The sequence below is a fragment of the Folsomia candida genome, unplaced genomic scaffold (genome assembly GCF_002217175.1).
Source record: "Folsomia candida strain VU population unplaced genomic scaffold, ASM221717v1 Fcan01_Sc028, whole genome shotgun sequence".
In the NCBI taxonomy this organism is placed as follows: Eukaryota; Metazoa; Arthropoda; class Collembola; order Entomobryomorpha; family Isotomidae; genus Folsomia; species Folsomia candida.
In genome coordinates, this window is record NW_019091220.1 from 1,363,499 (window position 1) to 1,388,189 (window position 24,691).

Here is a 24,691-nt window from a genome sequence, read left to right on the forward strand (position 1 = left end):
GCAGGGTCCATATATACAAGTCCAAAGGTTGCTGCTGCTGGATGGGTGAATATTTACCAACATTTAGTGTTCTCTGCTGAAAAAGTGGTGGTGGTGGTCGGGTCGGACTACTTATTTGCACACACACACGAGACGAAGACGAGTGAGAGTGGATAAAGCATTGGCAGAAGCAAAAGCTGAATAAAAGCAGAGCAGAAGCAAAGGAGTAGTGGGGGGGGCTGTTCATGTGTTGTGTGTGTGGGTTTGTCATAACGTAGGATATCCATTTGCTGGATCGGACTTGGTCACGGGTTTGAATTAGCTTTCCCTTTGTCAAGGCAGAGCGTCTAAAAAAACGATTGTAGAAAGATTTTTTTAAAACTTTACAACCTTTCAAAATTTCAATTCCAGAGCTTCAATACTTCTCTTCTTCGGCTCTTCTTTCCTAGTTCGTACTTTTCAAAATATACTTTTGTTTTTGATCGAAATGGTGCCTCTTATTTAGCTGAAATTTGCCACTATTTATGATTTTAGAACCACTTAAATAGCTAGAAAGTTTTTTAGGTAAAATTTTCAAAATGCTGAATCACTGGAGATTTCCGTCTTCTGTGGTGAATACCTGTCGTCACTTCCTTTCCCATTTGAAATTAGCTATATCTATGAGTCTCATCAACTTCATACTTTAAGAAAAAATCAATGGTGGCTTCGAAAAGAAACAAAATCTCTCCAGAGTTATTTTTAATCGATTCATCTGATTTCCCATAATTCAGATTTCCGTCTTCAACCGTCTGTGAATATCTGATTGCCCATTTCCCCCGCCTTCGACTCACCCATTTATTTGGACCTTATTAAAAAAAAAAAAAAATTTCCATCACCAACCCAACTGAACATCCCCTCCCCGCTTTGCACACACACACAGCACAGCACAAACGAGGCCACTTCTCTCTCTCTCTCTCCGCAACCAAGGACGGAACCGGTTCGAGGCAGATTCTCTCTCTCTTGCTACTTCTCGTGTATATTCTCATTCTCGCCACAAGGCAGGCAACATCACCACCACCGCTGCTGATTCTCCTCAATACACTTTCGCCAATCTCCGCCTCCTAAATCCCTGCCAATTTTTTTATTTTATTATCTGAAATTTCTCTCTATTTTGCTAAGGGAACTTTTAAACAGTGGGTGTGGTGACCATAGTGGAAAAGGGGCTGAAAAGACTAAAAGCCTATAGTGAGTGGTAGTCTCAAAAAGCAGCAGTTTTTAGTGTCTCAACATTCTCATCGCACTCGCTCAGAGAGCAGCGACGAGAGGAGGACGACGAATAACCTTCAAACCAAGCAGAGTAACCAGCACGGCTTTACATAATAACTCTTCTCCTCCTAATATCAGCCACCAGTCACGTGGACAACTCTCTGGCTGACTATTTTTCCACACCCTGAAAAATTGCTTCGTAGTTTTGTTGCTCTCTAATTTTTTGGAAAAAACAAAGTGCGACCAGTTCCCCCAGTTTTTAAGAAATTTGAGACCGAGAAAACCTACTGCGCATTTGTTACCCACTTGTTGCCACACTCTTCTCTCTCAACTCCACGATGGACTACACCTCCCCACCCCCACCAGCCCCTCAATCCTCACACCTCCTCCACCACCCCCTCCAACAACAACAGCACTCCCCACAACCACACCACCCCACCCATTCCCACTATTTGGACTCTCTCCTCTCGGACTTCCCCCCCACCCCCCGCGCCCGATCCAACACGTGGCCATGTCGTCCCGTGGAGGTGGACCCTTCTCCTCAACAGCCCTACACGGACCAGGACATGGGCCCTCAGCACAACCCTCCCAACACGACGACGCCTCCGCCACCATCCAGTTTAACATTGTTGCAGCAGAAGAAATCCACCTCTCGAAGGAACGCCTGGGGAAATTTGAGCTATGCGGATTTGATCACCCAGGCGATTGGCAGTAGTCCCGAGAAGAGGTTGACGCTGAGTCAGATTTACGATTGGATGGTGGGCAACGTGGGGTATTTTAAGGACAAGGGGGATTCTAATTCCTCTGCGGGGTGGAAGGTGAGCGGATTTACTTATTTAATGAATTTTAGTTAAGATTTCCATGGAGAAAGTGTGGCGAGTGAGTGAGACTGCGAGATAATCTCAAGGTTGCCCATAAAATACCCTGCTCAGTCAGTACCCACTCTACAGTCTCTACAGTCTCCCATACTAACAAAGGAGGCACCTTGAGACTTCCTCTCTCTATTTCCAACTCCATTTCATGGTCACCTACACACATCTCAAAAATCTCATCATAACCACAAACCGTCTAGACTCTTCTCCATCCATCAATACACCCACTAAATAGGCAAATACATCTCTAGTAGTAGTGAGTCAAAAAAAATTTAACGACAGCCAACGGACTCGTTAAAAATCGTTTTTTCTGAGAGTATAACGCCAATTCGGAGAGGTTGTTGAGCCCTTGAATTTAGTCTCTTTAGAAACAGACCGACGCCAAAACAAGTCGTTAAAGTAGCAGTCAATTATTTTAATAAAAATGGTGGAATGAACTCTCTGAAACTCTCTTCTTTGTCTCTTCTTTTGCGATGTGATGCGTGTGAGTACGTGAGTGTATCCTTGAAGTCTCAGATTCTCTCTCTCCTCTCTCAACTATGTGTATGCCAACGAACATGTATTTCACCCCTCTTCGATTGATTCATTCTCTCTGTGTGTATGCTATGGAGCAAGGCCATCCACCAACACCACATGGACACTCACACTAAAATAGCAAAAGAGGAGAATCTCATCCACTTCTACTCACAATTTCTCTGAATTCTCTCCGATGTCCCCCCTATTTGGAAGTAAATCCCACTGAACGTCTCTCTCTCATAATCAAATCAGAAACCTCGTCCATTACCAAATTTCAGGGATTAAATGGGAAAAGTTTTTCAGTTTTACCTTCTCTGTCGCTGGTAGTTTTTCACGTCGTTTATTTTACCCGATTTGTCTCTCTGCATTCCACCAAAAATCTGTATCCGCCCTTGAACTTTCACATCTGCCTTTTCCTCTTCTTTACCTTATTATTAATATTCCTCACCCTTTTTGTCCATCACACATCATCTGCCATACACAATCACAATTCCATCCGAATCACCATGCCAACCGCCGCACACTCCCATCAATCACCCGTTTAACAAAACCTCCTGCTCTTTCCACTAAGTGGTAAAAAACCCTCTCAGTCAGAGAAGAGCGCACTCTACTAAAAACTACTTTCTCCCATGGACAATACTTCGGCAAAAGTGAAAGTCAGTCCGGGAGAGAGATAATCAATCATCTTCCTCTCTCTTTTGTTACTTGGCTCATCAACATTCCAATATTTCTCTACTTAAAATCATCGGAATTTCTCTATAAATTCACTAAAATCACGATGATGAGACCACGCTACTCGTCACAAATTCTACTAACAAAACACCTCTTATTAATATATTAACCCATAATTAATTACTCCGCAGAACTCCATCCGCCACAACCTCTCGCTCCACAACCGCTTCGTCCGTGTGCAGAACGAGGGGACGGGAAAGTCCTCCTGGTGGATGCTCAACCCAGATGCGAAACCCGTGAGGCTTTCTCTCTCAACTAATTTGTCCATTAAAATAATGCCTCAAAACTAATAATTAACTAAATCCACAGGGAAAGGCCGCCCGCCGCCGGGCCACCTCGATGGAAACCTCCAAATACGAAAAGAAACGTGGCCGGATCCGTAAGAAAATCGAAGCGATGCGGATGAACGGGACTTTACTCGATGCGCAGTCACCCTGTTCTTCACTGAGTGAAGGGTTGGACTTGTTCCCTGGTGGAGGGTCCCTCAGCCAGCAGCAGTCGGAACATGACCAGGTTTATTTCACTACTTTCACCAATTTATCACCAACTAAAACTAACAAATATCTCTAAATTCCTAGTCCCCCCCACCGACCTCCTCCTCCACCACGAACCTCTCCACCCTCACCTCTCAAAACACCTTCCAGCTCTCCCCCCTGCCCGACTTCCGGCCTCGTGCCTCCTCCAACGCGTCCTCCGTGGGTCGTCTCTCGCCCATTTTGAACATCTCAGAGGAGCCGGACCTTCATGATAATCAAGTCCCTCCCATGAGTCCCTGGGTCGATTATTACAATACCGGGATTGGAGGTGGTGCGGGAGGTCAGTTTGGGATGCAGTTCGGCTTGGAGGAGGTTCAACTTGCGGGGAATTTGGCAAACATGGTCAAGATTCAAGAGTATGATCCCAGTTTTTATGATTTTGTGGAGCAGCAGCAGCAGCAGGAGAATCAGAACAGTGGTGCGGGTGCGGGTGGGAATGGGCAGGTGGGTTTGTATTTATTATAAATTACCATTATAAATTGACTAAATTTAAAGCGCAACCACTAATTATAGGACTTTTACACGTACAACACCTCCTCCACTCCTGCATCGAACTCCTGCAGCACTCGGCCCAGTCCCCTCTCCAACTCCTCCTCGAACCCCTCTCTAATCAAGCGCTCCACGCTCAACAACGTGGTCACGAATTCTGGCACGGCGGACGAGTTCGCCTTCGACCAGCTGGGTCACTTTGTTGACGAGGAGGAGGCCGCCGCCGTGGAGGAACTCGCTCTCAACGAGTTACAAATCATGGGCGCAGAGTTTTTCCAACCTCAGCAGAATGGAGGTAATTGCCAATTTTTTTGTGCCAATTTTTGTGCCAATTTCTCTGCCAATTTTTAGCACAAAAAAACTAACCTCATAAATTCCCACAGTCCTGTACAACAACTACAACACCACGACGAGCTCCACCAGCACTCTATCTTCGACTCCCACACCCCCCACAAATCTCCACCAGCAACAACAACAACTTCAACAACAGTACAATCAACAGCTTCTTCAGCCAAACTCACAACAGCAGCAGCAGCAGCAGCAAGCCGTGGTTGTGACGTCGAGCTCTAATAATAATTTGCTGGGCAGGCAGTGGGTGCATTAGTGGGAGGGTAGTAGCAGCGAGTGAGTGTGTTTCAGGCGGTGCTTGAATGAGCTTAAAAATAATAGCTTTATATTTTTAAATGTGATTATTATAAACAGATTTAAATAAAAGAATTTTATGTGTGACTTGAGATCAATTGCGTGGTTTAGCATTTTTTGGCATTTTTTTGGCGTGCCAATTTTTGTGCCAAAATCTCTGCCAAATTTGGCACATATAAAAATCATCTCACTTCACCCTACTCGACACCCCGCGCGACATGTCAAACTCCTCATTTGTTTACCAACACACACATACACTCTTCTCCTTTCTTCATACTTTCCCCACCAGCACCACCAAAAAATCGATAACCAGGGAGGATCCCCACCACCACCATCAGGAGAGAACCTACCCAACCTTTCACCACCACCAGCAGCAGCACACTTTCTCTCCTCCACACTCCTTCTCAGGCCACTGACGGCCTCCTCCACACAAATCACAGACAAATAAATTAACTAACTGCAATGTTGTCGGGTCTGACCTCCCAGCTGGGCGGTTTGATAACCTCCGTGAAGGCCAAGGCTGGTGAAAGCAATACGCCGACCTCGGAGGACGGCGCCACCCCAACTGCTCCTGATCCTGCGGCCGAACAGACTCTCAACAAAAGCAGAAGTGGGAGCACTTCAGGGGCTGATGGTGCCACTGCCAGTGCGACGGGAGGAGGAGTGGGCGCGGGAGCGGCGGCTGGGTGAGTCTGGAAATTGGCGTGCTAATTTTTGTGCCAATTTTTGGCACGAATTTAGCACACCTCTAAAATAACTCTAAAAATCCCTTAGGATAATGAACCTCCGGTCATCGCTGCCCTCCTGGCTTGGTGGCGGAGGAGCTAAAGACGACCCTTCCGCCGCCACACCACAACAACCAACAACGAACCAAGTAGACAAAGATCCACATTCCGATGCGGGTTCCAGCGACACGGGTGGTGCGGACTCGGAAAAGGAGGCAAGCCATTTCCTTAATTATCATGGGCGGTTCCTCAAAACTTAACTAATTTTTCTTAAACTCAACAGCGCACACTGTTGGACGAGCTATCCTCGAACAACGCCGCCGCCGCCGCCGGAGGAGCCGCCCCTCCAACAACCGAAAGAATAAAAAACGTGGGTTCCTTCCTCTTCTCCACGATCAAAGGAGCAGGACAGAAAATCAAGGACACCGTAATTTACACGTTTTTTTCAAATTCCTCGCTTGTTTTTATTTAGATTTTATAATTTTATGATTTGTATTTTCGTTTACGATTTTTTGTATAAATTTCCTTTAAAGAATCCGCTGGATCGCTTTCAAAAAGAGCAAAACTTGTTCCTCTCTCAGGCGAAAAGCAGTATGAGCGGCAGCGGAGTCGCCCCCTGGGTCGGCCACGTCAAGGAAGAAGCGCTGAAAGAGGAGGTCCTCGGCTTGAGCGGGGTGAGTTTTGTGATAATAATTGGCACGCTAAAATATTGTGCCAATTTTGGCACGAATTTTGGCATACTAAATACTTAAGTAAAATATCCACAGGACCGTCGCAACTTTGTCCGCTCTCCCCCGACGGGCGTTTCCTTTGAGTGGAACTACGAGGAGATGCTCCCCGTGGCGAAGGCCATATTAAAAGAGGATCCAAATCTGGAGAAGATGCGCTACGAACTCGTTCCAAAAATGGTCAGCGAGGAGAACTTCTGGAGAAACTATTTTTACAGAGTCATGCTCCTCAAGGGGTCGCTTGGTTAGTCCTGCTGACTTGAGATTTGTGTTCTTGGTGAGTAACGAGAGGTTTTTCTGTGCAGAGTCGGAGAGTCAACCAAAAAAGCAGGACAGCATTGACACGGACGAGGAGGAGGAAGTCGTGGATGCAGAGTTGGAAAAAGAGCTGAACGAGGAGTTGAAGGGGTTTGAGGTGTGCTAAAATTGGCATAAATTTTGGCACAAAAATTGGCACACTCTAAAAACTGATCCTAAAAAACCCCACAGGTGGTGAAGAAGACCTCGGAAAAAGACCTCGATTTTCTGAAATAATCACCGAACAAGAACGTGACCGGAACCACAAAAAAATCAATCATAAAAAATAGTAGCGAGCAAAAAAAATACAGTTTGTTGGAAATTATTGTGTACATATTATTAATGGGATATTACAATAAATATGTGCGTGTTTTTGGAATGAGTTGGTGTTGCCATGGAAATTTATTAAATTAAGCAATTAGCATATCTCCATGGAATTAGTGTGTATGTAAGGAAACCATGGAAATGAAGTCATCACACGGGATTTCTTATGTGGATTACTATGGATCATCAAACAGGTAGTTTTTTGCTGCTCCTAGTAGAGTCACGCAGGCGTCGGCGTGGATACGATAAAAAAATGCTATAGAGAGATCTGTTTATATCAAGTTTTGGTGTTGTTACGCAGAGCCAAGAAGAGAGGTGTTTCAGGTGGAAATTAAATTCTATTTTTAATTTTAAAGAAAGAGAAAATGGGGTGCTGCGGGGTTACCGGATTGAGGATCTCGACCGTGTTGGCGTTGGTAATTAGGAGTTTTAGTTGCCATGGTTTTTATTTTTTTTTGGGTCAGGTTTCTATGGAAACTTTTTTTTTATTTTTGTAAATTTCCATAGCAACTTTACCCCTTGGGGAAAATTAAAAATTTAAAAAATCCCCAAAATAATTATTAAAAATTTTAAACCTTCTAAATAAATTAAACTAAAACTAAATAACCCCATAATAAAACCGCAGGTAATCTCCCTCTGCTTGGCCCTCTACTCGGGCTACCTCTTCCACTCCCACTATTTGGACAAGTACTCGGACACGACGCGCGCCTTGGATTCGATCACCGGAATCTTCAACAAGTCCGTCACCACGAAACTCAACATTAAGCTTTTCTGCACGGGCGCTGTCGCCGTGGGGGCCGGGCTCCAGTTTCTCGGCAGTTTGGCTGTGGTTATCTGCGCGGGGCCGGTGAGGTTTTTTTGTGCTAATAATTTTTTGGCGTGCTAAAATTTGGCATGAAAATTGGCATAAAAAATTGGCACATTTTACTTTCCTTCTAGAACTCCTCCAAACTCCTCCTGACAGCAAACACGACGATTTTGATCTTGTTAATCTCCGTCATCGCGTGTTACTTCACTGCGAAAGTGGATTACGAAAATGATCAACAGGTTGGGTTTGCCTACTAAATCGCATGTAAAATCTCTAAAAATTTATAAATTCTTCAGGTTCAATTCTTCCTGGGCGGCTGTGTTTTGGACCTCGTCATCCTCGTTTACGCCTCCTGCGTCGCTGGAGCCTTTCTCAGAAATTAGGATTTATTTGCTGCTGCAAAAGTGTGAAAATTCCGAGCCATTTTTTTAAGTACAAATTTTTGGGGGGGAGAGTGTGGAATTTGGATAAATTATTGTTTAGAATTTGGAAAGTTTATGAGAATTCTTGCCTAAAATTGAAGTCACACGCTTATGAAAAATGCCTCATGAAAAAAATTATGATATTTGTTGAGCACAAAAATGCTAAAAATAAATTTAAACGTTATTTATAAAAGTTTGTGCCAATTTTTCATGCCAAATTCTCTGCCAATTTTAGCACACAAATTTAGCACAACTTAATCAAAGGTGCGTCTCCGAATAAATTTTATTATTTAACGACATTTAAAACTTGCATCTCCATCTCGAGTACAAAACGATTAAAAATTCGCCCACACGAAAAACACTGCATGGCAGTTACACTCCTCACTTTTTCTTAGGTGCGTCCAAGAAAAATCACAAATCTCGTCACTTATTCCCGCAGAAAACCCTGACGATCTCGGCGCAGATGAACCCGCCGTCCGTGCAGTCCGGATACATCCCGAGCACGTGATCAACCTGGACAGCGGGGAAAATTTGGGATAAATGATAGCGTAATTTATCAACGGGGTCGATCGGGGGGCCCCAAACCCGGCTCAGACTGGGGTCACTGGGGAAGGGCGGTAAGGAAAACGTGGTCGAAGTGGTCGTGGGTGGAGGGGTGTCCGCTGTTGAGAGTGAGAATAAAGCGCACCTTAGAATTTTATTTTTTTTATTAAAATTTCCCTAGAAACTCACCACTTCTGACCTCCTCCGAGTAAGGATTGATGCTCAGCTGCCTCGCCAACTTCCGATGACTCCTCACTTCCCCTCCCGCTTGTTGACTCGTCGTCGGCGTGGCGGCGCTCTTGGTCCGCATGATGCACTCTTTCTGGGCAAAAACGTTGCTGTTTTTGGTCAGTGGCACGCTCTGGGTTTTGGCAGCGGCGGATTTCATCCGAAGGACTTCCGAGACGGATTTGGGTTGAAATGGGTGGTAGTACTTGCACTTGGAGCCGTAGGTGCATTTTTTTGCGTAGGGACAGGGCGGGGCGGATGGGGTTCGGCTCTTCCGGAGGAATTGGTGCAGGGAGGGGCCTATGCGACCAAGGGGGTCCTCTGGGGGGGTGAACCTGTGGAGAGGGTAGAGAAAAGAGTGGGTTAGTTTGGGGTATGGTAAATTTTTTGTGCCAATTTTTAGCACAAAAATTTTAGCACGACAAAAACTCACCTCCCCGCCACGAAAGAATACATGAGCAACCGCTCCTGCACGACCTTCCTGAACTCTTCCCTCTCTCCCACCAAATCCCGATAATTATCATTCGAAACAACGACCCCTTCCGTCTCCACGGCCAGCTGCAAAATGTATCTGTCGTCATAGCAGATCGTCCTCTTGTTCACGCCCACGCGGGACGGGGTCCAAACTAGATTTCCGGATTTCTCGAGGTCGAGCAGGATCAGAGGGTCGGAGACGAGCGGGTCGTCCTTGCGGAAGGACGGGATGAAGATTGTGACCGTGTGACCCCGGGTTTTGAAGTAGGTGAAGCACGAGAGGAGGCCAGAGGTGGAGAAGGTCGTGTTCGAACCGGCGCTGTGGGAGAGAGAGAAATTGGGTTTTAGAAATTGGCACAAAAATTGGCACGCCAAAATTGGCACAAAAATTGGCACGCCAAAAATTAGCACTCACCTCATGGCAACATTGGACCCATCAATCACCACATGTCTTAATTCCTCAGGATTTTCCTTTTCTCCTTCGCTGACCAGACAGCCTCCACCAGAAGACAAACTCGACCCACTCGACCCACTCGACCCACCACTCTGCTGTCCATCCAACAGGATAAGTTCACTCAAGAGCTCATTCTGACTCGGCTCGGGCCCCAATTTGATCAACGCCAAGGAAACCTGAGCCTCGGTGTAGCCTAGTTTTTTGGCGAAATCGAGGCGAGTTGGGGAGATTGTAAGGTATTCGGAGAGTTCTGAGGCGAGGGTTTCGGAGGTGTGTGAAGAGGAGGAGGTCGTGCGGGAGCAGCTGAGGTGGGGGGGAGTGTGGGGGGTGGAGGAGGTGGATAAGTCGATGGCGGAGTCGCTATTTACAGACATGGCGTTTCTATGAGGATATTATTTTCACATTTTTAAAGAATGGAAAAGTGGAGTAAAGTGAGTGAGTGAAATGATGTCGCAGATCCCGGATCTGCTGATGTGAGTGTGATGTTGAGGAGAGTAGGAAAAAATTTGTAGAATGAGTTGAGAGGATTGAGGATGTAGTGAGAGGGGCAGCAGGGTGCGGATGTTTATTTTTTTGGTGATTTTATGGGAATGAGTGTGGGAGTTTTTATGTCCGGGGGAGGGATGGACAGAGAGCTAGAGGGTCACGGGTGTGGGTCTCGTGTGGGTGTGTCTGTTCGTCCGTCAACGCTGGCTTCTCATGAAAGGGGGTATCAAGTGATTAAAGTTTTTGAATGAAATTATGACTCGGGCTATGAGAAGTCTGAGGTGCCCAGAGTCATGGGGATTATGTAGGTGTCATGTGAGTGTGTCCGATAATGGGAAAAAATCATAAAAAATACATGGAAGAATATGAAAAAGTGAATAAAATTTCGAAATCGACTCGTTTGACTCGGGGTACGCAAAGTTTGGACCTGTATATTTAGTTTTAATTTTCTGAAAAAAATTGTGTGGGTGTCATGAAGGTGTGTCTGTAGACGGGAGGATTAATGGGTTCGATTAATGGGAAAAGCTGATCAAAATTTTGAAACGGAACTCTAACTCGGGCTATGCGAAGTCTGCATTTACATTTAAATTTTACATTTAGAAATATTTGAAGTATTAAAAAAAATTCCCAAAAAATCCTAATTTTTTCGTAATGTTAATTTTTCCTAACAAAAAAAATAAATATCCGTCCTCTGCTCCTGCTCCACCTGCTCGTTGGGGACCATCGGGGGTCTCATTTATACATTTAACCCAAACATTCCCATAATCTCTCGGAAAAACTTTTTAGTGGGTGGAGTTGGGCGAAAATTTTTAAAACAAAAAATGTGCAGAATTAAATTTCGAACATTTTTTGTTTAAATTTTTTTTCTGTAATTGTCATAATTTCCGAAATTTTCGAACATTTCCAACTTTAAGAAATTTAAAATTTTCATGAAAATTCCCATTTCCATCGAAACCATAAACAAAACTCACCTCAAATTAAAACTGATTAAAATTACCCAATAAAAAAATGTGTGTCAATGTTACTAAAATTTCTAAATCACCATGAGAACAATTCCCATGGCAACGAAATTTTTTTACTTTACGCAATATTTTCATGCAAAATTGTATTTTCATACAAAAATTTATTTTCAAAAAACGTCAAAAAACACGTTTCCTTAGAAAAACCAAAAACTTTCTAAAAAAATGCCAAAAGATAATCTCGTCGTTGCTAATCAAAAAATCTAGAATCGCAATGACAACCAGAGCATATCGTTACTATGACAACTATTAAAAAGATTATGCAATAATTTCACGTAATAATAATACACGCGTAATAATAATTTCTTTAGAGTGTTTAAATTATTCATTCCGTAGTTAACCTCCTTCTCGTCCACATTATATATTTCCATAGCAACCATGAATTTTATTTTCATTTTTGCATTTATTTTAGCAGTGGGTGCGGTCGCGGAGCAGGAACCTAAAAAAATTGGTATGCACTCTCTAAATTTTCGTAATTTTATAAAAAAATAATTTTAAAAATTTCCATAGAAACGCATCAAATTCCGTATTATGTAAAAATCCTGAAACGTCGTGGAGGTGGAGGAAAGACTGTTTTAAAAGAAAAATCCATGGAAACAGATTCCATGGAAACTACAACCACGACGACGACGGACACGCCCACATCGACCACGCCTACTTTTGATTTATCCCCCGCATCGAGTGAAATTGTGACAAATTCCCCAAAATCCCCGTTGCCAAGGGAATCCATGCAGAATTTGCTACAAGCGGCGTTGGAGAATTTTGTCAAACGACAGGTTGCCACGACAACGGGGGGGCCTCCGGTTGTTAGGCAGGATTTTGGGGGGCAATTATTTGGGAATAATTTGTTGCCAAGGGAACAGAATAAAACTGAGCAGTCGCCATGGATGACTTTAATTACAGCCCCGGTTTCCATGGTGATGGCCGTTGTTAGGGCGATCATGGGGATGGGAAGTTGGGTGGGTGGGGTTATGGGGAGGATGGTGGGGGGCGGGGGTGGGGGGAATTCAAATTTAGGGGGCGGGAGTTTTTGAATTTTTTTTAAATTGTTAAAATAAAAGTGAAATTTATATAAAACCTGTTTTTTAAATTGGGGTCAGTTCCCATGGTTACATATTTATTTATTCGTTGTCAAGTGCATATTTACGCACTCTCACACGCATCGCATTTCATCGCATGAGTTGTCATGGAAACATTAAAAATTAAGAATTTTTTTTTGAATAAACGACATTTACATAATTTTCGTAACCATGGCAACGAAACCAGCCAAACTAAACCAGGTCAAAAAGTGAAATTACAACAACTTCCGACCGGATCGATTTAAAACTGGTTTTAATTTTTGGTCACTCAGAAAACTCTCACTTTCCTAAAATCGTCATAGCAACCAACACGAGATCAAAGGGCCTAAAATTCAGTGTCAAATTGGACTTCTGATCGTCGCCATGAAGTTGTTGAGCGTGGTTGTTTTTAGCGTTTTCCTGGGCGTGGTTTTCGCCGTGGAAGGTGAGTTTTTTAAAAATTAAATAGTTTCCATGGAGATTAAATTTTTATTTTTTCATGAGTTTCCATGGTTAAATATTTTTATTAAACCCGTTACCATGACAACATTTTTTTCTAATTTATACAGACCAACCCAAGAAAAAACTCTTGATAAAAAAGCGCCCCAAAAACCACACGGACTCCACCCTCCCCCAGACCTTACACCACACCCCCACCTCCCCCCTGACCCTCCTGAACTCCTCCCTCTACTCCAAAAGGTCAAACTCCACGCTTTACTCAAAACTCCGCTCGCGCCTCGGCCGTTTATCCAACGTTACCATGACAACCACGCCCTCTTCACATTTATTAATTCCCATCCCCTCATCGCAACAGAAACCATACCAACCGGTGATTGTTTCCACCCAGGCCACGCCCACTGGGGGACACCAAAAGGACTCCATGATAACTTATAAATTAAATAAAATGTTCGTTCCCTTGGGGATTTACGGGAGAGTTCTGAATAATTCCGAGGTTGCCATGGAAACCGGAAAAAGGAAATTAAAACAATATCGTCCAGCGGATTCTGTCTCGATTACGAATGAGAAACCGGATATTAATCAGGTTTCCATGACAACCGGGAGGCCCGTTGCCTTGGAAACGATAAAATTGGAAAACAGGAAATACACGCAGTCCGTAATGCCACCGCCGTTGCCGTTGGATACGAGTCACGTGGATAGTCACGTGACTGGGAAGGTTGGCGGGATTTTCAAAAATCTAAGGGAGCGTGTCGAACAGGTGAATATTCCGAGTCTGATCCACAAAGGGTTGAGCAATTTGGGGCAGTTGACGAAATCGCAGTGGGGGATGACCGATGAAGGGGGGGATTTCGGGGGGGCTTACTCCACCGTGGGGAAGGTGACGAAAGATAACGTGATTGTTAGTGTTCCGGGGGGGAAGTTGCCCGATTATTCGATAAGCGCAAGTGGGGGCGGGGGGCAGGCGCTCGAGTTTTTCAGGAGGAGGCCGCACTTGAGGGGTATTTATTTTATTAATTCGTTACCATGGCAACTATTTTAATTAATTAAATTGGTAACCATAGCAACGAAGCAGTGGCGGAGTTATTTGTTCCCCCCGAGCCACGCCCACTTGGCGGAAGTTTTCAATCCGAAGAAATCCGGGAAGCAGTTTGACAAACTTTGGGAGCGGATCACGCAGAAATATTCGCTTCAAGAATTGGATTTAGCGAGGAGGGAGGCCTTTAGGGTTTTTGAGGGGGGTGAGGGGGCGGGCTTGGGGGGTGTGAGGGGGAGGAGTGGTGGGGCAGGGTTATCCAGTGCTTATCATGACTTGATGGGGTTTTATGAGAGGGTTTACAAGGGGGGGGAGAAGAAAGTGGGAGGGGAAGGGGGTGTGGTTGGGGAGAAGAGCGCGGGGGCGCAAGCTCAGTCGCGCGCGCAGCCGGAGTCGTCGCGCGGCGCGCAGTCATGGCAACCGGGTGAGTTTAAAAATTTAAGTTTCCCTGCCAATTTAGTAATTTTTAAAATTTCCAGTCTCCCGCCCCTCCAATCACGTGACTTTCGCTCAAAAACCCCGCAACCCAACCGAGTATAAACCCCGCTCTACAAACGACCTCCCACGTGACCTCCCCCGCGGATATTCAAACGACGAGTACGAACTGATCCCCAAGGAAACGTATTTGAAACAGCGCAAATCTTACGAACTCGCCGCCGTCGTGCGACCCGAAGGAATCAGCGATTTCGAGGCCGCGGATGATTTGGGACAGGTCCCCGTGATCAGCTATGGGGTGAGATGAGATTTTTTGATAGGTTTTTTGGAGGGAATTTTTAAGCGGGAATTTTTGAATTTTTAACAGAGCCCCTCATCGCTGAGGTCCGTCCAATCTTATTTAACAGCGAGGAACGACGTCATTTATCCCAAAATTCAAGAGAGCAAGTTGCTAGGTGATTTTTTCATTCACGCTGTTTCCATGGTTACCGAAAATTTAAAAAATATGATTTTTATTTATAGCGCCCTACCACGCCCCACCCACCACACCCACCCCCACCGAGTCGGCCCTCCCCTACCAGCTCATCCACCCCACCCCCTCATTCACGTCCCCCCCACTAATCGACCTCTCCCCCGCTTTGGACTCCTCCTCCTCCTCCTCCCTCGGCACGGTGACAAACTTCCGAACGTCCCTCTACCGCAACCTCCTGTCCGAAACCCTTCAAAAACCCGCCCCACCAAAAGAGCACGTGACCAAATTTTTCGCGCCCATCCCGATAAACCCTCTAGCTCTAAGACAAGCTAAATCCCGCTATGGCTCCGGAACCGTTCCGAAATTTGTCGTGGAGTTGGCAAGGAAACTGAAGCAGGATAAAGACGTTCAGGGGATCGTGAGGGTGAGCAGGAGGGATGGGAAATCAGGGAAAATGGTGGAGTTTCTGTACCCAGTGAGGGGGTAATTGGGGGTGTATTTTAGTTATTTATTGTAGTCATGGAGTTATTTATTTAATAAATTATTTTTATTTCTATGGAAACGTTTCCATGCAAAATTTTTTATTATTTCCATGGAAACATGATGGAAACACTAGAAAAATCCGGGGCAACAAGCGAAAAATATCGATCTTACATCGCATTTAAAAAACTGCATTGCATTTCCACAGCAACACCAAACTTTCACTTTTTTAATTCTTCTCTAAAAAAATGGACTACCCCGACTACCAAGAACCACACCCCTCCCCACATCACCATGGAAACATATCTCTAATCACCTCCCTGTTCCCCACCCCAATTTTCCCCCCGCCCCCACTTTTTTATCCCCATGGAAACCAAACTTTTCTTCAAAACATTTACTTTCAAACCTCTCAATTTTCCTTGTTTTTATTTTTCCTCATTTTTTCCATGACAACCAGGAAAAGGTATTTTTTAAAGTTTTTAGCTCTGGTTTATTCTGGGGGGAACGTGATTTGGGGGTATTTTACGATGGGGGGGTTGGATTTTGTGGGGTGGGGGGTGGCCGTGGGGGTGGTTGTTTTGGGGGGTGTGGTTTGCGGGGGGTGCGGCGCGGGTGGGGAGGAGGGGGAGGGGAAGTGGGGAGGGAAGAAGAAATTTTGGGGGAGGAGCAGGGAGGAGGAGGACATTGAAAAGGTTGCCATGGAGATTTTAAAAAATTGTTGTCATGGAGATTTGGTAACCATGAAAACTAATAAAATCGTATACACAGGTGTACACCACATTATTCTCCCCTTTGCACATGACCCGTTCGCAGTTTGGTCAAATATTGTCATGCCGACGGAAAGAATTGCGCGTTTTGAAACCTGGGGAACAGTACTGCTCGGAAAAAATTACGAGGGTGGACTCGCTGGCTTTGTTGCTGAGTGGGAGGTAGGGGTTGCCATGGGAATTATGATTAAAATTTCCAGGCGTTGCCATGGAAACTATATCGTTGCCATGGCAACAAAATTTAATTGCCATGACAACTAATAAAAATAAAAAAATTGCAGACTCCTGGTGACGCAATCCGGTCGGTCCCTTCACATGATCCACGCGAACCAATTCGTGGATTCTCCCGAGTACTTTGGCGTCACCACGGACGACCTTTTCCAAGTCAGCATCACCGCCGTGGAGGAATCCAGGTTGTTGGTGTGGCATCGGGACAAGTTGCGGTTGGTCATTGGGGGGGATTTGAAGGGGGGGAATAAATTGGGTGGGGAGTTCTTGAGGGAAATGTTCGATCACGTGATTGGCAGGGATGTCGTGAGGAAGTTGGTGCAGGTGAGCGGGTGTGCCAATTTTTAGCATGCTAAATTTTGTGCCAATTTTTGGCAATGAGGGTATTCATTATTTCTTCGTATCCTTAGTATTCTTCGTATCGTAAAATACTTACGACGCTTACGAGATTTTGTAAGCGTCGTAAGATTTTCTCATCGAAAATCACGTTACTACGCTTACGATTTTTACTAAACCTGACCCCTTGTTTTTTCTTCGTAAACTATTTTACGATACTACAGATACGAAGAAATAATGAATACCCTCAATGTTTTGGCAATTTTTATGCCAATTTTTGGCAATTTTTGTGCCAATTTTTGCACGCCAAATTTTTATGCCAATTTCAAAAACCCAGAAAAAATCACTAATAAAAAAATAAATCTTAGGTGAGCGACGAGACCAACTGCGACCTGAAGAAATCTCCACCGCCCGAAACCGCCCCCCTCGTCGATGAAGAGGAAAAGGAGGGTATTTCACTCACCTAAGATTATTTTTTTCTTCATTATTTTTAAATTAAATCCATAATTTTCCAGCGCGTTGGTGGATTTATCATTTTTCGGTTTGTTTTATTTCGTTTTTTCGGTTTTCCTAAGGTTTAAATTGGTCAATGATAAATTAAATTTCTGATTTAGCAGCACCGCAATTGCTAGAAGAAGAAGAGGAAGAAGAGGAGGAAGAGCGGATTTTGGAATCCTGGACTTTGGGAAAAATTGCCGAGGAGGAAACCGTCGTTTAATAGAGTTGCCATGGAGATTTTTTTTCTAGTCGTGTCTGGTCTGTGTGGGTTTATTAATTTATTAATTTTGTGTGTGGGTGGGTGTTTTTGTACTAATTTTTGTATCAAAAAATTAATCCATTTAATAAATTTGTACTTGATTAATAATACTTTCAAATAAAATCGTCATGGAAATTTCAATAAAAAAATATCACGGCCACGAAATGATTTTCCTCATTTTATTCTTCGTTTCCATGGAATCGTCCGACAATTTCCTCTTCATCTCGTTCTCCGTCGTTACCATGGCAACGGATTTCCTATTCCTCGGTTTCCTCTGCCCCAAGGGTAAGACGAGCTTGTGGTACAGCTCCAGGAGATGGTTTTTTTCCAGAGGTGGAGTCAGCCGCGCGCCGCGCTTTTTTAGGGGAATTTTTTTTAGGAATTTGCGAACTATGAAAAGTAATTTTTAAAAAAACCTCGGATAAAATCCACGTGATTTCCTCGATGGAGAGTAATTCCGGGTGGAGCAGCTGCCGGGGGGTTATTAGTAAATTGGTTGCCATGGTGATTTAATTTAAATTTTAGTTTTACGTTGCCAATGGCAACACTCACTCGAGTCAAGTGGATAAGTGCTCCTTCCCGCCCTTTAGTTTCCATGCATGCAAAATAAAATCACCATGGAAATGTTCACAAAATTTTTAAATTTTATTATTGTCAATTCTCACTCCTCCTCCCACTCAACCCCACCCCCACAATAATCTCACCCCATTATCATAGTAACCACCCCCACAATAAATGTTCCCAGAAACCCAAACACACCCCCTAATCTCCCCACCCCCCCACAATCCATTTCCATCTCATTCGCGTTGTATCTGACGCATGCGCCGTCGGCGGGTCTTTCTCGAAATAAACCTTGTCTCGCGAGGAGGCCTTGGGAGCAGGAAACGTCGTTGTCCTGGGGGATCGGGGGGTAGTCGACCTCTCGGAGTTTCACCGTGGTCGTGTTCATCCCCCCGCAGCGGCATTTTCCATCGGTCACCACCAGGATTAGGTTCGTGTGGGGGATGAAGTGAACGTTGAAGTAGCTATGGAAATTAATGTTTATTTGAGGGGGCGTTCATTGATTATGTGGTGGTTTTTTAGGGATAATTTTGGCAAAATTGGGTGAATATTTCGGAAAATAATCTGTGAACGCCCCCCTTAAAAAACTCACTCACCCATCACACCCACTCGAGTGCCCACATTTAGTCAACAATCCATGATAGGAAAAGTTGAAAGTGTTGTAACTCGCTCCATAAGTGTAAAGGAACGTTTCCTTGTCGCAGGGGCGTAGCCGGGTTTTGTTGATCGAGGCCAGTTCCAGGAAGGGGTGGAGAGTATCGGAGGTCCCTTCATCCACGATGGCGTATTGATCAGCGGGGTCCGTGTAGGCCTGGGTCAGAGTGTGGAGGTAGGTGAGGCTGGTGGTGACTGAGGTGAGGAGGGTCGTGAGGAGGGTGGTGAGGAATGTGGAGAGGAGGGAGGGGAGATGGGGGGAGTGTGGGGGGGAGGTCTGTAATGGATTAATTTTTTTAGGAGGTTATTAAAAATTGATTAGGAGGCAAATTAAGAGTCACCTTAACACCACAACTGGCTTTATTAACGGGTTGGAAGCAGACGGCTTGGTGGTCGACTATCCGGACACGCTTGTAAACATCGGAATTAACGAGCATCTCCATCACCATCCCGTCGATTTCACCGAAGAAGCGGCCTACAAATTTAATGTTTAGGAGGTGAATAACCATTAAAAAACGAGTAAAACTAACCAGTCTCCCCCCTCTTCTCGCTGATCAAGACGAACCCATTGTCATCCAGGACATAACAATCGTACTCTCCGGATTCACACGTTTTCTTGCAGTTCCCATCGACGTAGTTAGATGATAAGTGGCCGGGTCGGGAGTTTCCACCAGCCGTGGAGCTGGATTCCACGCACTAATAAAAAGCAAAGTGATTTTAGCTGGTGGACCTTAAAAAAATATTAAATAAACTAACCGTTGAGGTGATATCGAAGAACCTCGCGGCCCACTCTTCATGTTTGTACTGCACTCCGACCACTGCCACGGGTGCGGACAAGCCTTCTTTGTTAGTTACGAACACTGCCCTCGTGGCCGTGACTTTGGTGTCGTTTTTTACGTTTCCAGCGTTACCCCCAGAGTTAAAGGGCACGGAAAATACGAAGGAATCTGGGTCCAGTAAGTACCGTTCCACGGCCCGTTTGTACCAGATGGAGTCCGTTGCCGTGGGGGAGATGGGGGGGCTGTAGAGAGAGATTTTAAGGGTGAGATTTAGTTATTTAAGGGGTTAATAAAATCCAACCTCTCAATTAGTTCTGGTGGCTGTTGCTGACTCGATTTCTTTTCAAAATCGATCCACCTCGTGAGACCCGACCGTGTCGCGATAAAAGCCAAACTCGCCCCGTTCAGCTCGATTAATTTCCTGCAATTGGAGTTAATTACGATTAATTTATGCCAATTTTATATAGAAAATCAGTAGATCCATTGGCAGCACAATTCCGCACTCATCAAAAATTATAAAAAAATCCGCGAGTCAAAGTTTGGTTAGAAAGTCAAACTTTGACCGCGTCGTTAGTCCTCTGTTGATGTGATTTAAATTAATTTTACCTGGGCATTAGAGCGAACAATAATGCAATGGGGCTTTTTTTGTGGAGATAGTTAGGGTTTTTTATATGAATTTTTTTATGCGGCAATTTAAATTAATTAAGAGGTTAAATAATTACTTGTCTTCTCGATTGATTTTCCATAATTTCTTTTCGGTAAAGACCTCTGTTACGTTGGCGTCGAAGGCGAGGGATTGTAGTAAATCTCGATCGCCTATTGTTTCACTTTTAATCAGCCAGCTGTACATTAATAATTAATAAAAAACAGTTCCCTACACTCATAGATATCCCCATCCAACACTTTCCCCTTGTTGCCATGCCTCTGTTTAATCCCAACCCCCGTGTTTTTCCACTTCCACGCTTTCTTCGCTTTTTCAATCCTTTTCAAGAAATGTACCAGCTGATCCTCCTTGTTCCCACCGAAATCCGCCCCTCCGCGGATGTACTCGCAGTAGGACCAGGTTGGATTAATCGACCAGCGCCGGGGTTCCGTTGGAGGGCCGAAGAAAGTTATGAGTTCCTGGTCCTTTTCGAGGTAGAGCTCCATCTGGCCGTGGAATTGGTGGAGGTGGGCGGGGACGGAGAGGGTCAGGGTGTAAGGGGTGGATTTTAGGTGGGAGAACTCGTATTTTTGGGGGCGCAATGTTACGCGGCGCTATGGATACAGTATTTTTCAGTAAATTAGTTAGGGTTTTTGCGGTGGGATTAGAAATAAAACTTACGAATCCATCCTGGTGGACCTTTACGTTTAATGTCCGGTAGCCCCGGTCGAGCTCGATCATTTCTTGGCGGAGCTATGGATTTTTTAAAAATTAATTAATATTCCCTCCTAAATAAATTAATAGCACCCCATAAATAGTTAAACTAACCTCCACAACTTTGGAATAATTATTCCTGACGACCCCCGCCTCATCCCCGTCCATCAACTCGACTTCCATCATGTCCACCGTGTTATAGTTAGGTTTGAGTAATTCATCTCTGAATATTGGGCGATGGTCCGGGTGGTAAATCACGTAGCCGTTGTTGTTCGTGAGGAAGGAGTAGCCGTTGACTCCTAGTTTGAAGGGGGAGGCTATTTTGTGGAGCTCGCGGATCGGGATGTCCGTGCCGGCCACGCCGAGGAGGGAGGCGATGCGGGACTGCGGAAATTAGTGAGTTAGATTAGTAGAAATTGTGTATTTAAGCGTTTATCCCGGGTGATCCTCACGGGAATTCACCTTATAAACCCATAAAAACAAACTCCACTCACCCCCTCGCTGGACACATTCCTCGTGTCGAAAACCGGGACGCTCGCCGTGATGACAAAGTGAAAGTCCTTTTTCTGCTTTTCACTCAGGAGATTTGGCTGCGGAAATTAAATTATTAACGAAAAACGACCAACCAAAAGATTAATAAACTCCGCACAACCTCATGCACAATCCTGTTAATTTTTTCAGAGAGCTTTTTGGCACTAACAGGCAAAACCAAGACCGCCTCACCACCTTCATCAATCTAATTTAACACAAAATACCACGAGTTACTACAAATAAGCAAAGAAATTAGTTAATAAATGACTACTTTCTCATCGAGGAAGTCCCTCAGGGATTGTTCGATTTCCTCTTCGTCTTGGTCTTTCAGTCCGCCTTTCATGAATCCATTTTGGTGGTAGTTTGCACGGAGGAAGTTTTTGTAACGGGAGGACCGGAGGTATTGACGACGGGAGTTGTCCTCGTCCCACGTCCAGTCGGAATATTGGGGTTCCTTTTTTATTGGGATTTTTGGGTGTTATTAGAAGCGGGTTATTAGGTGGGTTAATCAGTTAATTTTTTAAACATTGGCGCGGCTTAATGATTAGCAGGGCGGGAATTTTGAAAAAACCACGAAACACGCCACAAAAAATACACGCGACTATATATAAAAAACTACAACAACTACCTCTTTAAACCTAAGTAGCCAGTAAGTTCTGCGTCTACGTTTAGGGCTCGGCTTTTTTTTATGGGAAATTTTATATAAGAAAATATACTATGTTTTTACTACAAAGAGAGAATGGTAATTAAAGGTAATTATTACAGCGACGTCGGCGTACACGGAGGTCCAGGCGATGGAGTGGTTGTTGTAGAGCACCTATGGATTTTTATTTTTAGGGTGGAAATTATTAATAAATAGAGTGAAACTCACGAGGGGCCTGGCCATGACGGGGATGTATTTGAGGACCTGCTCCTGGACTTCGGAGAGGGTCGAGACGTGGGTGTAGTAGCCTACAAGTAATTTATCAGCGGGTGGATAATTAATGGAGTGGTGTAACATACCATTATTGGCACAAGCCATGTACATGACCTCCCTCTTATCCGTGACGTCCCTCCCGATGAGATAAGTGAAAATCCTCGCAGAGTACTCTCGATTTTGGCGTTGTTTAAAAATCTCCTCGAAATTGTACGGAGAGCCGTCCGTTATTATCATGATTGCTGTGAATAAAAGTCACGTGATTAAAAGCACATGACCAAGTCACGTGACACGTACCTTGATTACAAGAGGAGGTACTCTCCGCGGGGGCATTCGGAGGCAGGTGTTTTTCTAAAATATCAAACGCCGTGTTGAGAGCGGCGGAGAAATTGGCCACGCCGGTCGTGTGGTCCCCGTCCAGGCCGTCCTTGAAATCACGGATGTTCTCCAGGTTGGCTTGGACCAGTTTTCCAGTGAAACAGGGCACCACGGGGGTGCAGTCCTCTGCGAAACTAAGGGACAAGTGGGGGGTTTGAATTATTAGGGGTGTTTTGGTGGTTAAAATAAGAATTAGAACCTGTAAACATTGACGTAATCATTTTCCGTGAGGGTGTCGAGAATTGTGCTAACGACATGTTTGGCAATTTCTCTTCTCAGCCCGGTCATGGAGCCGGAAATGTCCTGGAGGATGACCATGTTTTTCGGGGAGGTCGCCGCAGAGACGTACCATTGCCGGGTGCGGGCGTCGTACAAGTCTAGGTTTATATGGGTAAATTTATTTAAATTTCAGTGGGTTGAATTTAAATTGGGGGTGTTCACGTCGCTCTCACCAAGCTTCTACATGCTTGGAAATTCTTTAAAAAAGTGGGCGTGAGCACCCCCAATAATAATTCGTAAGTTTACCCGGATTAGTCCTTATTCCATTCTCATTGGGCCACTTCCCCGCTGGATACTGCCTCAGGAACCCCGTCGCAGAGCCGAAATATTGATAGGACAAGGTAGGATTCGTCTGATAATTAGATTCAAAAGTCGAGTCCATCTGGGAGGTCCACCCGATGGCTTCCAAGAGGGGGGTTTCTAAGCGGTTCATCATTTTATCACCATTAATTTACCTAATAAAATAGTAGTAAACTAACTCTTCTCATAAATCGACGTTGGCACATGGATCGAGCTGAAGCTCGTGTTCACGGCGGCTCCGAAGTGGGCGTTGAAGGTGAGGTTCACCACGTGGAATAGTTCACGAGGGTCGGAGCGACCGTCACGGTTGAGTTTTTTGGCGTTGTAGTAAGTTTGTGGGATGGGTGGGGGGGTGGTCCGGGTGTGGTGCTCCAGGGAGCGTTCCTCCGTGAAGAGCATGATTTTCTGTGGGATAATATATTGAGAGTTTTAGTGAAATTGAGGTGAAATAGAGGGAAATTAGTAGAATTTACCCTGACGGCCTCGACTTTCTCTTTTAGAGCAGTGTTCATCTCGGAGGTTATATCCGTGATGAGCTTGTCCAGCTCGATCCGCCGGATGGAGGTGGGCGAGGAGGAGGAGGGGGAGGAGAAGCGCTGTAGGTTAGAGAGGAGCCATTTATTAAAATTCTGAATTTCAGGGAGGATTAGCAGGATTATTAAATAAAACCATCGAGAAACTCACCCCCTGGAGCTCATTATATTTCGTGACGCTCCTGCCAAACTCGAACAGGGGGCCGCCGAATTTTGAGGCCCAGTTTTCCAGTCTATTCTCAAGAGAAAGTGTTGTTAAATTAGTGGGATTACCAGTTAAAACAGAGTAAATACAGAATAAAATCTCACATCTGTTTGGATATCCCCTGCTGCACTTCTCCCAGCACGACGACCGGAGTTTCTCTACTGATAAAAATAGTACAACAAATACAAAAATATGAGAAAATTGTAGGCACCAGGTTGGTTTTCATTTCGTTTGATTGTTTTTGTGCTGATGGTTTTTGGGTTAGTTGGAAGACGTCATTGTGATTAGTTGATTTTTTTTGGCGTGGTGGGTGAGAGTTGTAGTAGGCGTAGTTTTCGAGTAGTGAAAGTTGGAATGGAGAGAGAGAGGAGTGTGGAGTGGGGCGCAGCAGCAGCAGCCAGGAGAAAGTTTGTGTCAGTGGTGAAAGCGGAGCTGGAGAGAGAAAATAGTGAAGAGAGAGAAAGTCTATCGATCTTCCACTAAAGCTACAGAGAGAGTGAAATCTCATATTCTCCCGGCATTTCTCCTCTCCTGCCCGGAAATTCCACTCTAGGAATTTCCCATCCGAAGTCGGTGTTAAATCGGTGGAATGCACGTACACCACACATTTCCATGGAACAAAGACGTCTACTACCGCACTCCCCTCTAGCCTCG

General features: G+C 44.8%; 9 protein-coding genes across 13 annotated transcripts; 7 read left to right on the forward strand and 2 right to left on the reverse strand.

The window, feature by feature from the left end:
* Positions 1 to 638: 638 nt before the first annotated feature.
* On the forward strand, positions 639 to 5,105 carry LOC110859825 (forkhead box protein O). Its single transcript, XM_022108825.2, has 6 exons — positions 639 to 2,042; positions 3,476 to 3,580; positions 3,654 to 3,857; positions 3,923 to 4,324; positions 4,394 to 4,664; positions 4,753 to 5,105. The coding sequence occupies exons 1-6, from the start codon at positions 1,563 to 1,565 to the stop codon at positions 4,971 to 4,973; spliced, it is 1,683 nt and encodes a 560-aa protein (XP_021964517.1). The 5' UTR covers positions 639 to 1,562; the 3' UTR covers positions 4,974 to 5,105.
* Positions 5,106 to 5,236: 131 nt separating this feature from the next.
* On the forward strand, positions 5,237 to 7,058 carry LOC110859851 (synapse-associated protein of 47 kDa). Of its 2 annotated transcripts, none has more exons than XM_022108863.2 (7): positions 5,237 to 5,697; positions 5,786 to 5,951; positions 6,020 to 6,163; positions 6,270 to 6,410; positions 6,504 to 6,708; positions 6,770 to 6,879; positions 6,954 to 7,058. In XM_022108863.2, the coding sequence occupies exons 1-7, from the start codon at positions 5,474 to 5,476 to the stop codon at positions 6,996 to 6,998; spliced, it is 1,035 nt and encodes a 344-aa protein (XP_021964555.1). In that variant the 5' UTR covers positions 5,237 to 5,473; the 3' UTR covers positions 6,999 to 7,058. The 2 variants fall into 2 exon arrangements, with proteins under 2 accessions (XP_021964555.1, XP_021964556.1); XM_022108864.2 differs by having other exon boundaries at positions 6,318 to 6,410.
* Positions 7,059 to 7,306: 248 nt separating this feature from the next.
* On the forward strand, positions 7,307 to 8,508 carry LOC110859912. The gene is made up of 4 exons (XM_022108943.2): positions 7,307 to 7,501; positions 7,711 to 7,932; positions 8,025 to 8,132; positions 8,190 to 8,508. The coding sequence occupies exons 1-4, from the start codon at positions 7,451 to 7,453 to the stop codon at positions 8,274 to 8,276; spliced, it is 468 nt and encodes a 155-aa protein (XP_021964635.1). The 5' UTR covers positions 7,307 to 7,450; the 3' UTR covers positions 8,277 to 8,508.
* Positions 8,509 to 8,580: 72 nt separating this feature from the next.
* Positions 8,581 to 10,511, reverse strand: LOC110859828 (probable ribonuclease ZC3H12C). Its single transcript, XM_022108828.2, has 4 exons — positions 9,976 to 10,511; positions 9,520 to 9,879; positions 9,048 to 9,421; positions 8,581 to 8,977 (listed from the first exon to the last, which is right to left on the reverse strand). Exons 1-4 carry the CDS (start codon positions 10,386 to 10,388, stop codon positions 8,739 to 8,741), a joined length of 1,386 nt encoding a protein of 461 aa, XP_021964520.1. The 5' UTR covers positions 10,389 to 10,511; the 3' UTR covers positions 8,581 to 8,738.
* Positions 10,512 to 10,631: 120 nt separating this feature from the next.
* Positions 10,632 to 12,553, forward strand: LOC118438942. Its single transcript, XM_035859882.1, has 3 exons — positions 10,632 to 10,910; positions 11,932 to 11,970; positions 12,030 to 12,553. The coding sequence occupies exons 1-3, from the start codon at positions 10,832 to 10,834 to the stop codon at positions 12,551 to 12,553; spliced, it is 642 nt and encodes a 213-aa protein (XP_035715775.1). The 5' UTR covers positions 10,632 to 10,831.
* A 229-nt stretch (positions 12,554 to 12,782) lies between these two features.
* Positions 12,783 to 14,344, forward strand: LOC110859979. Its single transcript, XM_035859883.1, has 4 exons — positions 12,783 to 13,022; positions 13,147 to 14,034; positions 14,098 to 14,282; positions 14,333 to 14,344. Exons 1-4 carry the CDS (start codon positions 12,962 to 12,964, stop codon positions 14,342 to 14,344), a joined length of 1,146 nt encoding a protein of 381 aa, XP_035715776.1. The 5' UTR covers positions 12,783 to 12,961.
* Positions 14,333 to 15,538, forward strand: LOC118432935. Its single transcript, XM_035859888.1, has 4 exons — positions 14,333 to 14,493; positions 14,549 to 14,802; positions 14,872 to 14,959; positions 15,027 to 15,538. Exons 1-4 carry the CDS (start codon positions 14,349 to 14,351, stop codon positions 15,461 to 15,463), a joined length of 924 nt encoding a protein of 307 aa, XP_035715781.1. The 5' UTR covers positions 14,333 to 14,348; the 3' UTR covers positions 15,464 to 15,538.
* A 445-nt stretch (positions 15,539 to 15,983) lies between these two features.
* LOC110859980 (blood vessel epicardial substance) lies at positions 15,984 to 17,705 on the forward strand. Its single transcript, XM_035859884.1, has 5 exons — positions 15,984 to 16,148; positions 16,225 to 16,385; positions 16,505 to 16,775; positions 17,156 to 17,237; positions 17,402 to 17,705. Exons 1-5 carry the CDS (start codon positions 15,984 to 15,986, stop codon positions 17,503 to 17,505), a joined length of 783 nt encoding a protein of 260 aa, XP_035715777.1. The 3' UTR covers positions 17,506 to 17,705.
* Positions 17,706 to 18,170: 465 nt separating this feature from the next.
* On the reverse strand, positions 18,171 to 24,655 carry LOC110859981 (voltage-dependent calcium channel subunit alpha-2/delta-3). Of its 4 annotated transcripts, XM_035859793.1 has the most exons (24): positions 24,142 to 24,655; positions 23,984 to 24,065; positions 23,773 to 23,895; positions 23,479 to 23,704; positions 23,246 to 23,419; positions 22,920 to 23,097; positions 22,640 to 22,854; positions 22,429 to 22,584; positions 22,298 to 22,377; positions 22,190 to 22,243; positions 21,698 to 21,880; positions 21,548 to 21,631; positions 21,390 to 21,485; positions 21,010 to 21,279; positions 20,863 to 20,934; positions 20,417 to 20,795; positions 20,261 to 20,354; positions 20,145 to 20,177; positions 19,840 to 19,959; positions 19,516 to 19,780; positions 19,290 to 19,455; positions 19,101 to 19,234; positions 18,702 to 19,036; positions 18,171 to 18,569 (listed from the first exon to the last, which is right to left on the reverse strand). In XM_035859793.1, the coding sequence occupies exons 1-24, from the start codon at positions 24,543 to 24,545 to the stop codon at positions 18,245 to 18,247; spliced, it is 4,248 nt and encodes a 1,415-aa protein (XP_035715686.1). In that variant the 5' UTR covers positions 24,546 to 24,655; the 3' UTR covers positions 18,171 to 18,244. The 4 variants fall into 4 exon arrangements, with proteins under 4 accessions (XP_035715686.1, XP_035715687.1, XP_035715688.1 ...); XM_035859794.1 differs by lacking the exon at positions 20,145 to 20,177 and having other exon boundaries at positions 24,142 to 24,650; XM_035859795.1 differs by lacking the exons at positions 21,548 to 21,631; positions 21,698 to 21,880 and adding an exon at positions 22,055 to 22,105 and having other exon boundaries at positions 24,142 to 24,648.
* Between the last annotated feature and the right edge of the window lie 36 nt (positions 24,656 to 24,691).